Genomic DNA, 13,304 nt, shown 5'->3' with positions numbered 1-13,304 from the left:
AGGCCAGGCTGCGCGCCCCGGCCCCATCCTCGGCCGCGGCGCGCCCGCAGCCCGGTGATTCGCTCTCTCTCTTTGGCGTTTGAAGGGAGCGCGGTGACTGTCCTTGAGCGCGGAGGGGCAAGCTCGCCTTCGGAGCGCCGGAGCAAGAGGAGGCGCAGGAGCGGCGGCGGCGGCGGCAGCGGCGGCGTCCGAGCACCCGAGGGGGTCCGAGCCCCGGCAGCCGGCCAGCCCCGCGCCACAAAGGGAGCGCCCCCGCCACCCGGCACGCCGCCTCCCTCCCCAATGTCCTCGGCCATCGAGAGGAAGAGCCTGGACCCGTCTGAGTAAGTGTGGTGCTTCTGCCCCTGCCACCTATGGTGTCCACGGCCTCGCGCCCCGGGCGGCAGGGTGGCGCAGACAGCCCGGGAGGGGGCTCCAGGAGCGCGCCCGCAGCGTGCCCTTGGCTCTCTCTGCCTTGGGCAGGGCTCCCCTTTCCTCGCGGGGTGGCTCCGGGGACCCCGGGAGAGGGGCTGGGAAGAGGACGGCAGGGAGAGGGGACTGGCCGGGCACCTACCTCGGACCCCTCCTGCTGCCTGGGACGCTCCTTAAAGCGGCCGCGAGCCAGAAAGTTTGCACAGGAGTAGGCACGGGTGGAGCTCGCAGGGGCGCAGGTGCAGTCTGGAGAGCGTTCAGGGCTTAGTTCTGCTTCCTTCTCCCTTCTTGCCCCTTCCCAGCTCCTTTTCTCTTTGTCCTTTTGATCCTGGAAAGAGGGACATTCCAAGCGGAGGTCTCCGGGATCCCGGACAGCCGCTTCCAGGTCCGCAGGTGGAGCGGCTGCTAGCAGTGCCGGTGGCCCGCGGGTGAGGGGTCCGAGCGTCCACCTAGGAACTCGCTCTGGCCTTCGGAAACTTCTAGAGCTGCCAAATCCAGCGTTAATCTGGGTTTATGTAACCCCCACCCCCGAGTCTACAAACGGGGGGTCTGTGAACCTTAAAAGTCAGTGCACCATTGTGTGTATAGGTGAAATTTTCTGGAGAGAAGAGTCTCAAGGTTTTCATCGTAGTTTCCAACGGGTTTGGAGTCAGGGAACCAGGGCTCTAATGAGTATTTGTCCCATCAGTTTTCTGAACCTCTTACTAGTTTGGAATGTTCCCCGCTTCAAATCTGCATCCCCAACCCATTCTTTGGTGTTAACATGGAAAGAAAAGTGTTGCTTAAGATACCATTTTCCCGTCAACGCAAATGCCTTCTTAAGATTCATTAGTTGCCTGGTTTTGAGAATTTTTATTCCTTTGAAGTCCCTGGCTAATCCTTTGAAGGGATTTGTTACACAGACCAAAAGAGCTGGTTAATGACTTGTCCGTTTGTGCTTTTAAGAGGCATTTGTTTTGTTTTTTCTTTTCCTGCTTTAAAAGAATTGTGCTTTCCTGCTTGAAGTCTCCCCCCTCCAATTTCAACCCTCCATGGTGTTTATTTACCTGGGTTTTACCCTCAGTTACCGACATAAAAGCTCCGTCTGTTCTCATAAAACACAGGAAGTGCCTCCATCCAACGAGAATATAAACATCACTATTCAATCTTGAAGGTTAAGACACCAGTTCTATAAGGAGCTACGTTTGTGTTAACAAACACTCAGCTTCCTTAAACAAATTCTCTGGAGAAAAATAACATTCCTTTACTTTAAAGTCTATAACTATGCAAACAATGAGTTTCAAGGGTGGTTTGCTCACTTTCCTACAAATCCAGAATTACAATTTAGCCCTAACCTTTCAGATACTGGGCAAGACCATAGCAATACAATAAGAGAGTGAATTGGATGAATTGGTGCCTAATACCCTTTCGATCCACAGAACTGAGTCACTAATCCTTTTATTAGAAGCTAAATCTGGAGGTTTCAGTTCCCTGAAGGAAGTTTGCCCTTTTCAAAGTTTGTTCTTCTTCACTGAGATTAGAAAATTGAAGCATCCTAACCTTGTAACATAGCAGGCACCCACTGAAGGATGCTAACCTCCTCCATCCTTCTGCTTCACTATTTGTCCAATGAAGATGGGTTCTAACTGAAGTTGGACAAGCTAGTTGAGGAATTGGTGCGAGCATTTTTTTTTTATCACTCTCAGAAATCGATGATGAATTATCTTAGAAATCCAGGCTGAAGTAATATTCAGAATAGGCTCTAGGAGAATATAAAATATTAATTTAAGGGTAAATCCCACTCACTCATTGGCTTGGAACTTCCACCAAAGATAATGTGACATTATCATTAATTACAGAAAGATAGATGGAACCAATATCTTATCCTGTCCTTTCCTATCTCATCTTAGGCCATCATGATAACTCTTTTGCTTAACATTTCTACTGTGGACCACTATCCTACTAGATGTTTTTTGTGTACTTACTCAAGGCCACCTTGGGTCTTACAGTCAGCAGCTCCATATTACAGATGGAAACTTGCCTAGGCTTATGCAAATGAAACATTTACACAGAAAGACAGGCAGAATTCACAAACTTAAGAGATTTCCTCTAGAATGCAATCGGTGGCCTCTTCTGCCTTCGCTTGAGTAACAAGAACAGTTCATTTTAATTCCAGGCAGTTTGGCACAAGCTAAGTGCACATTCTCCTCTTTCACAGTTGATTGGCAGCATCAGCACTGGGGCATTCAGCATGGTAGCAGTACCAGGAGCATTTCGAAAGTCCCAAGTAAGATCATGGCCTGTGGAAGGAGAAGAGATGCAATTCTGAGTGGATGCGCATGAAAACGCCAAGGAAATTAGTAATTTTTCAGAAGGAAAAATGGAAGTCCTGATGCGCAGTCTGTAGAAACAAAGAAAAGGAAGTCAGGGTTCAGTGAATTATGACAACTATTTAAGGTCTCAATTTTTTTTAAGAACTAGCTTGGATTTCACATTTCCTTGTTCTAATAGGAGATAATCTTCCAGACAAGTCCTTTATTCTATCTACAAAAAAGAGATGGTTTTAGCATCTCCTAAATATTCAGATGAAGGTATGCACTTTACCCGACAGTCACCTGAGGTTGTCAAAGGGTGTTATAAACAGTGATTACCTGAGCCTCATCTTCCCTAAGTTCGATGGGTGCTGAGTGCTGTGGGCACAGACCAAATTAGGACCCAAGGTCATTTAGTAAGTGGATGTCAACTAGAAATAGGAGACAGATTTATACCCCCAAGATACCCAGGGAGAAACTCTCTTTGGGAATTTTACAGTTGGAAGCAGGTCCATTTTTAAAAAACATAATAGATTTTTTAAAAATAGTTTTGTGTTTGAGTAAGGTTCCAAAGAGCACTTGTTAATTATTACAAATCAACAAATATTAGGCTTTTTCTGTGTCCCATTTGGCACTAGAATCATTCCTTCCACCCCTTTTATTTTATTTTGATATTGACGTTATTTATTTTAGAACGTAAAACAAAAGTATTCAGATTCCTGCTAAGCAAAGTGGACAGAAGATGCTATGTACGAGTTTTTAATGAAAGAATATATATCACAGGCTCACTATTAAAGAATTGCCTGGACTGAGATTCCAGAAGTCTGTTAATTGCCTTCCACTCTCTTTAAAACAGTCTTTGCCTCCCTCCCCCATTTTCCTTACTAAGTCAACTTCATCCAAATCAGTTTCGCTATTGTAAAAATTTTCACGGGAGAAAAGAAAGGTGTATTTGATGTCCTTTGTAAGAATGGCAATGACCCTTAACATCTTGGATTCATCTCCAAGGAGTCATTCAGTAGGAAGGTTGGAGTGATGTAATTTTTATTTTGGAAAGAGAAAGCAACATAAAATAATTTTTTTATTGCTTTCTTCTTTCTCCCTTACCTTCTGCTTTTGTGTAATTGGGAAGGACATGGAGTAGGGATCACATATAGATTCAATAAGGAATTTGTGGATTTTTAGCACTCTGGGTATTGGCTACCGGGCAGCAAGCAACTCATTCAGTCCCAAGTGCCTCCTCTGGGGTTAGGCCATGCATGCCCTTGGGTCCTGGGTCTGGGAGGAGGAAAAAGAGGGAGAATTGTGAAGATAGAGGAGAATAGGCAGGGAGAGTAGGGAAAAGAAGGAAGACCAGTGTGCTAAGAATGGAGCTGGGCTGTGGGTAGGGGTACAGCACCACCTACAGTTGTCTTGGATGCTTTTTGGTGCCCTGTGTTCACTTCTTATAGAATCTAGGGCTTCCAGTCTAGCTTGCTCCTGTCCTGACTCGAGGCTGGCTGAGTCCCTCTGCAATATGGCCTAGAGATATGTTGGCCTGTCCCCTCTCCTTATGTCACCAAAAGGCAATCGAGTGAGATTCCCATAATGTAAGCTCTGCCATGGACCTGCTTGCCTCAGAGCAATTTCCAATGTCCGGTGCCTATCTCACCAAGATGAGGTTGTCCCTAATGCTTGGCTTCCTTTCCAGGGAGCCAGTGGACGAGGTGCTGCAGATCCCCCCGTCCCTGCTGACATGCGGCGGCTGCCAGCAGAACATTGGGGACCGCTACTTCCTGAAGGCCATCGACCAGTACTGGCACGAGGACTGCCTCAGCTGTGACCTCTGTGGGTGCCGGCTGGGCGAGGTAGGGCGGCGCCTCTACTACAAGCTGGGCCGGAAGCTCTGCCGCAGAGACTATCTCAGGTATCTTTTCTTTTCACCCCTGGTCCCCGGGGGCCTCAGAAGGGAGGTGGGTTGTCCACAGACACCTGTCTCTGGGTGTAGCTCCCCCAGCTCCTGCCACAGAGCCATTATGCTGCCAGAATGAGGTCAGCCTGCGGAGGCCGAGTCTCAGCTGCCCCATGCAGAGAAGCATTTGGCATTTCCTTCTGTTTGAGGAGCATGTTCTCAGGGATACATTCCTGTGTGGTAAAATACTAATTTTTCTGAACAGCAAAACAAAACAAAACAAAACTCATTGCCATCAAGTTGATTCTGACTCATAGCGACCCTATAGGGCGGAGTAGAACTGCCCCACAGGTTTCCAAGGCTATAAATTTTATGGAAGCAGACTGCCACATCTTTCTCCCATGGGGCCACTGGTGAGTTTGAACTGCCGACCTTTTGTTTAGGGGCCAAGTACTTAACCACTGTGGCACCAGGGCTCCTTTATGGATGGCAAGAGAATGATAAACACAAAATTGAGAATAGTGGTTACTTCTGGGGAGCGAGCAAAAGGAGAGAGTTGGGCATCACGGGAGCCGAGAATGTTTCCTTTTATATGTTCGGGCATGGGTTCTTGGGAGTTCATTTTCATACTTCAAAACATACATATAGGTTATAAATATCCTTTTGTATGACTCCAGTATTAGGGGATGAGAAATTTAAAAATGGAAAGCGTGCTGTCTCCACAGAGCTCCAAGCATTTGACTGCTTGTAGGGAGACAGCGTGGAACATAGTTAAGGGCAAAGGTCCAGGAGTCAGTTGTAGATTTGAGTTCCAGCATCATAACTTTCTAGCTCTGTAACCTTGGGCAAGTTACTTAACCTCCCTAAGCCTTCATTTCCATATCTGTAAAATGGGCCAATAACAGTACCTTCTTCTAAGGTGAGAGGGCAGTGGTGGGTCAGTGGTTGAATTCTCACCTTCCATATGGGAGACCCGGTTCAATTCCCTGTCAATGACCTCATGTGCAGCCACCACCCGTCGGTCAGTGGAGGCTTGTGTGTTGCTATGATGCTGAACAGGTTTCAGCAGAGCTTCCAGACTACGATGTCCTAGGAAGAAACACCTACTGAGCTACTTCTGAAAATCAGCCAGTGAAAATCCTATGGATCCCAATGGTCCCGTCTACAACTGATCATGGGAATGGCGCAGAACCAGGCAGGGTTTTGTTCCATTGTGCATGGGGTCGCCATGCATTGGGGGCCAATTCAATGGTAGCAAACAACAACTTCCAAGGTGATGATGAGGATTAGATGGGATAATAAAAGCACTTGGCTTGGTACATAGTATCAAATAGAAGTTAGCTACTGTTATAACTAACCCTAGTGACATTATCGGTAAGTCTTCCTGTCTAATGAACAGGAGACAGAAGCATGGAGGGGTGAAACAGGAACTCTACAGCACCGAGTGATACGCCAGCTGAGGGCATCTCTGAGGCCATGTGGATTTTCAGGCATTCAACGGGTGCCTTTGCCTGGAATGTTCTGGCATTCCTGGTTTCATATTAGCTGCTGTGGAGGTAACTCTGTGCCCTCTACTGTCAGATCTGCTCAGCTGTGTAGCTGTCAGTTTTTTGCCATCTTCTGTGGCAGAGGGTCCGTGGAGTGTGCAGGACCACCCAACCAGTGGAAGGTTGTTTAGACTTCAATGCCTTTGGCTGCCAGGCCGGCTCGTCTTCCCAAACCTGTCCTCAGAGCATGTTACATTTAAAAAAAAAAAACTGCAGGCAATTCAATGGTGAAGGAAGCTTATCTGTTTACCCAGAGACTGATAGACTCCTCCCTGCCCACCCTGCTTTTTTTCTTAATTCCTTCATAGAGCCCTTGCAAATTTGGTGCTTCTGAGAAATTTGGTGGTCTTCAATGATCATGATTATATTTTTGGTCTTTTTTTTTTTTTTTTAAGTCATAAGAAAATAGAACAGGGATAAATAGAGACCTGGTTTTGCTCAGTAACCAGTTTGCCAAGTCAGTGCAGAAAGCAGACGGGTAAATGATTCCCGTTGGGCTCCCTGACTACATCCCTGTCAAATCATTTGAATCTTATTAAATGAAGTGCCGATCGAGTAAGGTCAGAAGAGCCTGGGCTTCTATCTCTAATTTTTATAGAACATTCAAGAATATAGCCAGGGCTACCTGAGCTTGTTAATCTCTTCCATTTTTAAGAAGGTGAGGAAAAAAAAAAAAAAGTCTGGAAGAACCCAATGCTAATTAACTTGTGTCTTGGTGACATGAAATAATTCTTCTCCCTGCTACAATCCCAGGCAACATGTTAATTAACTCAGTGTTAGTGCGGGCGTTTCCAGCCATCCTTAATATTTATATTATTGTTATTAAAATGGGCAGCAGAAAGCTTAAGATGTGACACCTCTTGACAGAGGAAAGAGAAATGGTTTTGCTTCAGGGACAGTCCTTTAACCTGGGCTTGTTTACTGTCATTCTTAACCTATCTGGCAAGGTCTTTGTAAAAAGGCAAGGAGGAGGAGTGACTGAATGGGACCTATCAAGGGGTTCAGTCCTTTCCCCAGGAGGCTCCTCCCCATGAGGATTCCTGATGACCCACTCACTTGTTATAATCCTTTCCAGGTATTTAGCCTTAAATAATCATAAGACCCCCATGCCAAGCCTGAACCATGCCCCTGTTGTATTTTCCAGATCTTAACAGTAGCTGTTAATGTTGGTACCTGCCCAGATCTCCTTGGATCCCTTTTTACTAATTTCTGGGGTAGCTCCCAAACTTCCAGTGGTTTTTATTTTCAATAGCCAATACCTGAGTCTGTTGGAGCCAGAAGTATCCCAGTCCCCTAGCACCCCCACTCCTGTGGACCTTAGCCAGTGACTGATACCTCAGGAGTATGAAAGCCCTGCAACCTTGCCTGGGGTCTGGATGACCCGGAGACATAACTTAGACTCCAGAGTTCCCCGTGGTAGCAGGCCGAAGTTCCCATCTGAGAGACTTGGCCTGAGATTGCAACTTGACTAAACCTCCTCTCCTTCTAATTCACCTTCCCCTGCTTCCCCTTCCAGTCAGGGTTCCCCTAGAAACACACCCTTAACAAATCCCTGGCACACAAACCCTCACCTCAGGATCTACTTCTGGGATATCCAACCCAAGACACTAATTCTTTGTGCCAAAGATTAATGCTCAAGTTAGTGCCAAGTGCTGGCTTACTTTTACCAATATTAGAACCTCAGAATGCCAGAGCTGGAAGGAGCCGTAGAAGCTATCTCTTCTGATTCCCTTGCTTAACAGTTTAACACACAGAAGCCCAGAGAGAGGATGTCATTTGCTTGGCATCACTTGGCTACTTAGAGGTGATGCTCAGCCCTTTGTCCCTTCATTAGCTGCCGGATGTGTATTATAATTTACCCCCTGAAATCCCTTTAATAAACCCTCTCCTTCTTTAAACAGCACACACCCCAGGCAGTTGGAGTCATTCCCTGCACACTGTTCTGTCTCATTTATCCTTGCTCAAGCCCGAACTTAACTTACTGAACAGCCAGGAAACCAGAACTGTCTCTCCACTCCATGACCTCCAATGTGGCAGTTGCCTACAGCTCCACCATCTGCTACATTGGGATAGATGTTCTCCCCCAGTAATGAGTTTGCTCCCAGATGGTGCTCTGAAAACACTCAGATCTTCCAACGAAAAGCAGGATGCAGAAGAAATTAGATGGCCCTGGCTCTAAAATAAAGCGATCGACTGCTAACCAAAAGGTAGGTGGTTCGAAACCACCAGTGACTCCAGAGGAGAAAGATATGGCAGTCTGCTTCTGTAGAGATTTACAGCCTTGGAAACCCTATGGGGTTGCTATGAGTCGCAATTGACTTCAGTGGCAGTGAGTTTGATTTTGGTTGGGTTTGGATCTAAAAATGAGCTCTTTACTCACAGACCACATCTTCTTGATTCCATTAATTTTGCCGAAATGTTTCAAAATTTGTCAGCTGCCCTTGTTGTTGTTCCAGTAAGAACGAGCATTTACCTAAAACTCTCCTAAAGGTTTTATGTGGAAACCACCTGCTCATATGCCATGTTATCAGCCAGGTGTGACGATGGCTTCCTGCTGCAAGATAGGTGCAGTTGGGAATACATCTGAGGTGTGTTAAAACAGTAACCTGCATTGGCTTAGCCCTTGACCATTGATGCTTTGACATGCCCCATTTGATCCCTCTAACAGCTGAGTGAGGTAGATGTTATAAAAAAAAGCACAAAAAAATGAGACCCTTTGCCGTCAAGTCAATTCCAACTCATTTGTTGTTGTTAGGTGCCGTACAGTCGGTTCTGACTCATAAAGACTCTGTATACAATAGAATGAAACAGTGCCCAGTCCTGTACCATCCTCACCATCATTGCTGTGTTTGAGCCCATTGTTGCAGCCACTGTGTCAATCCGTCTCCTCTTTTTTCCACTGATCCTCTACTTTACCAAGTATGATGTCCTTCTCCAGGGATTGGTCCCTCCTGATAACATGTCCAAAGTACTTGAGATGAAGTCTTGCCATCCTTGATCCTAAGGAGCATTTTGGATGTACTTCAAGACAGATTTGTTCATTCTTCTGAAAGTCCATGGTATATTCAATATTGTTCGTCACACAGTAATTCAAAGGTGTCAATTCTTCTTCAGTTTTCCTTATGCACTGTCCAGCTTTCTCCTGCATATGAGGCCTGGGTCAGACGCACCTTAGTCCTCAAAGTGACATCTTTGCTTTTTAACACTTTGAAAAGGTCTTTTGCAACAGATTTGCCCAATGCAGTACGTCATTCGATTTCTTGACTGCTGTTTCCCTGGGTGTTGATTGTGGATCCAAGTAAAATGAAATCCTTGACAACTTTAATATTTTCTCTGTTTATCATGATGTTGCTTATTGGTCCAGTTGTGAGGATTTTTGTTTTCTTTGTTGAGGTGTAATCCATACTGAAGACTGTAGTCTTTGATCTTCATCAGTAAGTGCTTCAAGTCCTCTTCACTTTCAACAAGCAAGGTTGTGTCATCTGCATAATGCAAGTTGTTAATGAGTCTTCCTTCAATCCTGATGCCATGTTCTTCTTCATATAGTCCAGCTTCTTGGATTATTTGCTCAGTATACAGATTGAATAAATATGGTGGAAGGATACAACCTTGACTCACACCTTTCCTGATTTTAAACCATGCAGTATCCCCCTGTTCTGTTTGAACGACTGCCTGTTGGTCTACGTACAGGTTCCTCATGAGCACAATTAAGTGTTCTGGAATTCCCATTCTTCTCAATGTTACCCATAATTTGTTGTGATCTACACAGTTGAATGCCTTTTCATAGTCAATAAAACACAGGTAAACATCTCTCTGGTATTCTGTTTTCAGAGTCATAGCAACCCTACAGGACAGAGTAGAACTGCCCCATAGGGTTTCAAAGGCTATTATCTTTACAGAAGCCTACTGCCACATCTTTCTTTCAAAGAGTGGCTGGTGGGTTCGAACAGCCGACCTTTTGGTTAGCGCCGAGCGTTTAACCGCTGTGCCACCAGGGCTCTTTCTCCTTGGTAGATTTTATAATCACTGCTCTTTCACTGAAACTCCAAGAAATCAAATATCTCCCCTGGGTCCCTCATGTACTCATGGCTTGTTCTGTACTTTGAATCTGGTCTTCTGATTCCATTACTTGTGTTACTCCACTCTTGCAGGCTGATTCTTAAACTTCGTTCGGCCTACATCAGAATCACCTGGAAGTGCTCATTAAAACACTGCCAAGTCTCACCCTCAGAGCTTCTCAGTCAGGTGGGGCCTGAGGACTTGCATTTCTACCAAGTTCCCAGGTTATACCATAGTGCTGGTACTGGTATCACACTTTGAGAACCTCTGCACTAGAGGAGCCCTGGTGGAACAATGGTTAGGGACTCGGCTGCTAATTGAAAGGTTGGCAGTTTGAACCCACCTGGCAGAGAAAGACCTGGTGATCTGCTCCTGTAAAGATTATGGCCTAGAAAACCCTATGGGGCAGTTCTACTCTGTCACATGGGGTCACTATGAGTCAGAATTGACTCTATGGCACCTAACAACAATGGTACTGGGCTCATGGTGGCCCCATGTGTTACAGAGTAGAATTGCTCCATAGGGTTTTCTTGGCTGTAATCTTTATGGAGGAGCCTTAGTGGCACAACAGTTAAGCACTTGGCTGCTAACCGAAAAGTTGGCAGTTTGTACCCACGCAGTGGCTCCGTGGAAGAAAGACTTGGCCATCTGCCACTGTAAAGAATACAGCCTAAAAAAACCATATGGGGCAGGTCTACTCTATCACATGGGATTGTTATGAATCGAAAATTGACTCAATGGCACCTAACAACAACACAGTCTTTACAGAAGCGGATTGCCAGGACTTTCTTCCACAGTGCCACTAGGTTTGTTCAAACGGGCAACATTTAGGTTAATAGTTCGAGCACAGAGGTCGCCATGAGTTGGAATAGACTCGACAGCAATGGGTTTAACAGGCACCAGGCTCTACTATGTTGTATCACCCACCTCGACATTGAATATTGCTTGAAGTAAGTGGCTTATCAACTGAAATTTAGGAATGTCTTAATTTAAATGTTAGAATAAAATTTTCTGCAGAGATCCACGCCAGCGGGGCAAGGAGGATCGTGAATTAAGATCTTCTATTCGGTGTGGAGAGATACAGTTTGTCCTCCAGATCTGAGGCATGATTAACGGTGCCAGGTGTTTTCTGTCAAATGCCCTCTGTCCCCAAAGAATAATCATGTGGAGATGGGCTTCGCAGCTGATGGAGGAATTCAAGGCCAACTCTCCTCATAGGTGGAATTAGTGACTGCTGACATGACAGGGTTTGAGGAGCCTCATGAGGATACCCACTTTATTGCATTCCTGGTCAGTCTTCTCCCCCCAGAGAGACCCTCAGGGTTTACTGTAGCTCCTTTTTTAAAACGAAAGCTCCCTGAGAGGGCATACGGCTGTATCCCTAACCCTTTAACTCAAATCACTTCAGCTGAGTCTCTTCTATGGCAGAGAGGCCTAGGACAGCCTAGAGGCTGTGGTGAGTGGTTTCTGAAGGTAGGGAGCGAGCTCAGAAAAGAGAGGAGTTAATACCAAACACAAGTACCACTGCTTACTGTTTCATCCCCAACTACCCTCTCCTTTCTAGACAAGACTACAGTAGTTAGCCTTCCGTCTGAGCCCAACTCTTCCTAGCTTCCTGACCTCTTGGAAGTCCAGCCTACTATACAGAGCCCATCCCCAAGCCCTGTCTTCCAGTACTGTCTCTCCCTCTGTCTTCTTAGCCTTTATTTCTTTTCTCCCCAGACTTTTTGGTCAAGATGGTCTCTGTGCATCCTGTGACAAGCGGATCCGTGCCTATGAAATGACGATGCGAGTGAGAGACAAAGTGTACCACCTGGAATGTTTCAAATGTGCTGCCTGTCAGAAGCATTTCTGTGTAGGCGACAGATACCTCCTCATCAACTCCGACATAGTGTGTGAACAGGACATCTATGAGTGGACTAAGATCAACGGGATGATATAGGCCACAGTCCCCCAGCGTCTTTGGGGAGGTGTTTTACCGAAGACACTGTCTCCATGGGGTCTTCACTTTTAGGCACTTTGGGGATTTGCGGGCAGGGTGAGGCGTTTCTTAGGGGATGGTAGACCCTTATTGGGCACGAAGGTATAGCAACAAAGTGACATACTGCAGGGGAAGAGAGATAAATGTGACAAAAGGACCAGCCATTAGGGAGAATTTATGACCACAGCCTATTTGAAATAACTGACATAATTAGCGAGGAAAGGAGCATTTGGGGGACAAACGGGAGCTGTGCCATCATGATGGCATTTCACATCTACAGATACAGAGTTGTTGTATAAAGAGTGGTAATGACTATGACCCCTGCAAACTGGAGTTGTGCAATTGATTTCTTTTCTCCCTGGTTCTTAAAATGATCCTGTTCCAGTCACTGTCCTCCATACAGGAAAGGACAGAGGGGAGAATGGCCATCCTTTTTTCCTTGGACATCTTCCCAAAGCCTCAAGCTTTGGACCAAGGGAAACTGCATGGAGACATATTTCAGTTGAGAATGGAAACTGCAACTTTTCACCAAACAATTATTTAAAGCAATGTTGATGAATCACTGTTTTTAGACACCTTTGTTTTGAGGAATTCCACAGGCTGTTTCTATACAAATGTAAAGCTAAAAAAAAAAAAAAAAAAAAAAAAAGTTGTGGAACTATTTTATTATCTTAGATTATATCAAAGTATTTGTTGTGTGTAGTAAAAAATGAGACAGAAAACCCTGCAGACTTAATAAAAATGACAGACTAAAATGCAGTGCTGCTTGTTTGACAACAACTTACAATTTTGGGATGGCAGGAAATGGTCTGCTTTTTATATTGAAAGGCGAAGGAAATTAGCAATTTACTTTTAGGTCAAATAAAAACTTCCCTTTATTGCTAGGGTTTATATGAGGCAGGCATGTTTCTATATTACTAGCAATTACATAACAGGTCATCGTTTGGCTCAGAGTGACGTAGAATAATTAAATTGTTATTGTAAAATGTGCATTTCACTTCAGCATTGTATAGAGTGAGTGGAAGGCAAGATCATTGCCTTTGGGAAACCTGTAACCTAGAAAGGACACAAATACATAAAACAGGTTTCCTTTGGGAGAGAAGGTAATTACCTAGTCTGAAATG

General features: G+C 45.3%; 1 protein-coding gene across 3 annotated transcripts in view; it reads left to right on the top strand.

Annotated features, from left to right (window-relative positions):
• The window catches only part of LMO2 (LIM domain only 2), a 35,060-nt gene extending 22,231 nt beyond the window's left edge, over window positions 1–12,829 (top strand). For 2 of the 3 annotated variants that reach the window (XM_004369777.2, XM_023738224.1), the window contains exons 3-5: window positions 86–323; window positions 4,393–4,608; window positions 11,922–12,829. In XM_004369777.2, the coding sequence (XP_004369834.1) occupies window positions 283–323; window positions 4,393–4,608; window positions 11,922–12,141 (477 nt within the window). In that variant the 5' untranslated portion in view covers window positions 86–282 and the 3' untranslated portion in view covers window positions 12,142–12,829. Of the gene's footprint in view, window positions 1–85; window positions 324–4,170; window positions 4,609–11,921 lie in introns of those variants that run through there. The other variant, XM_023738218.1, reaches the window with a different exon arrangement.
• Window positions 12,830–13,304: the final 475 nt, after the last annotated feature.

This window comes from Trichechus manatus, unplaced genomic scaffold (genome assembly GCF_000243295.1).
Source record: "Trichechus manatus latirostris isolate Lorelei unplaced genomic scaffold, TriManLat1.0 scaffold00006, whole genome shotgun sequence".
In the NCBI taxonomy this organism is placed as follows: domain Eukaryota; kingdom Metazoa; phylum Chordata; class Mammalia; order Sirenia; family Trichechidae; genus Trichechus; species Trichechus manatus.
Note: the sequence above shows the minus strand (reverse complement) of the source record. Positions and strands in the feature narration are given on the sequence as shown.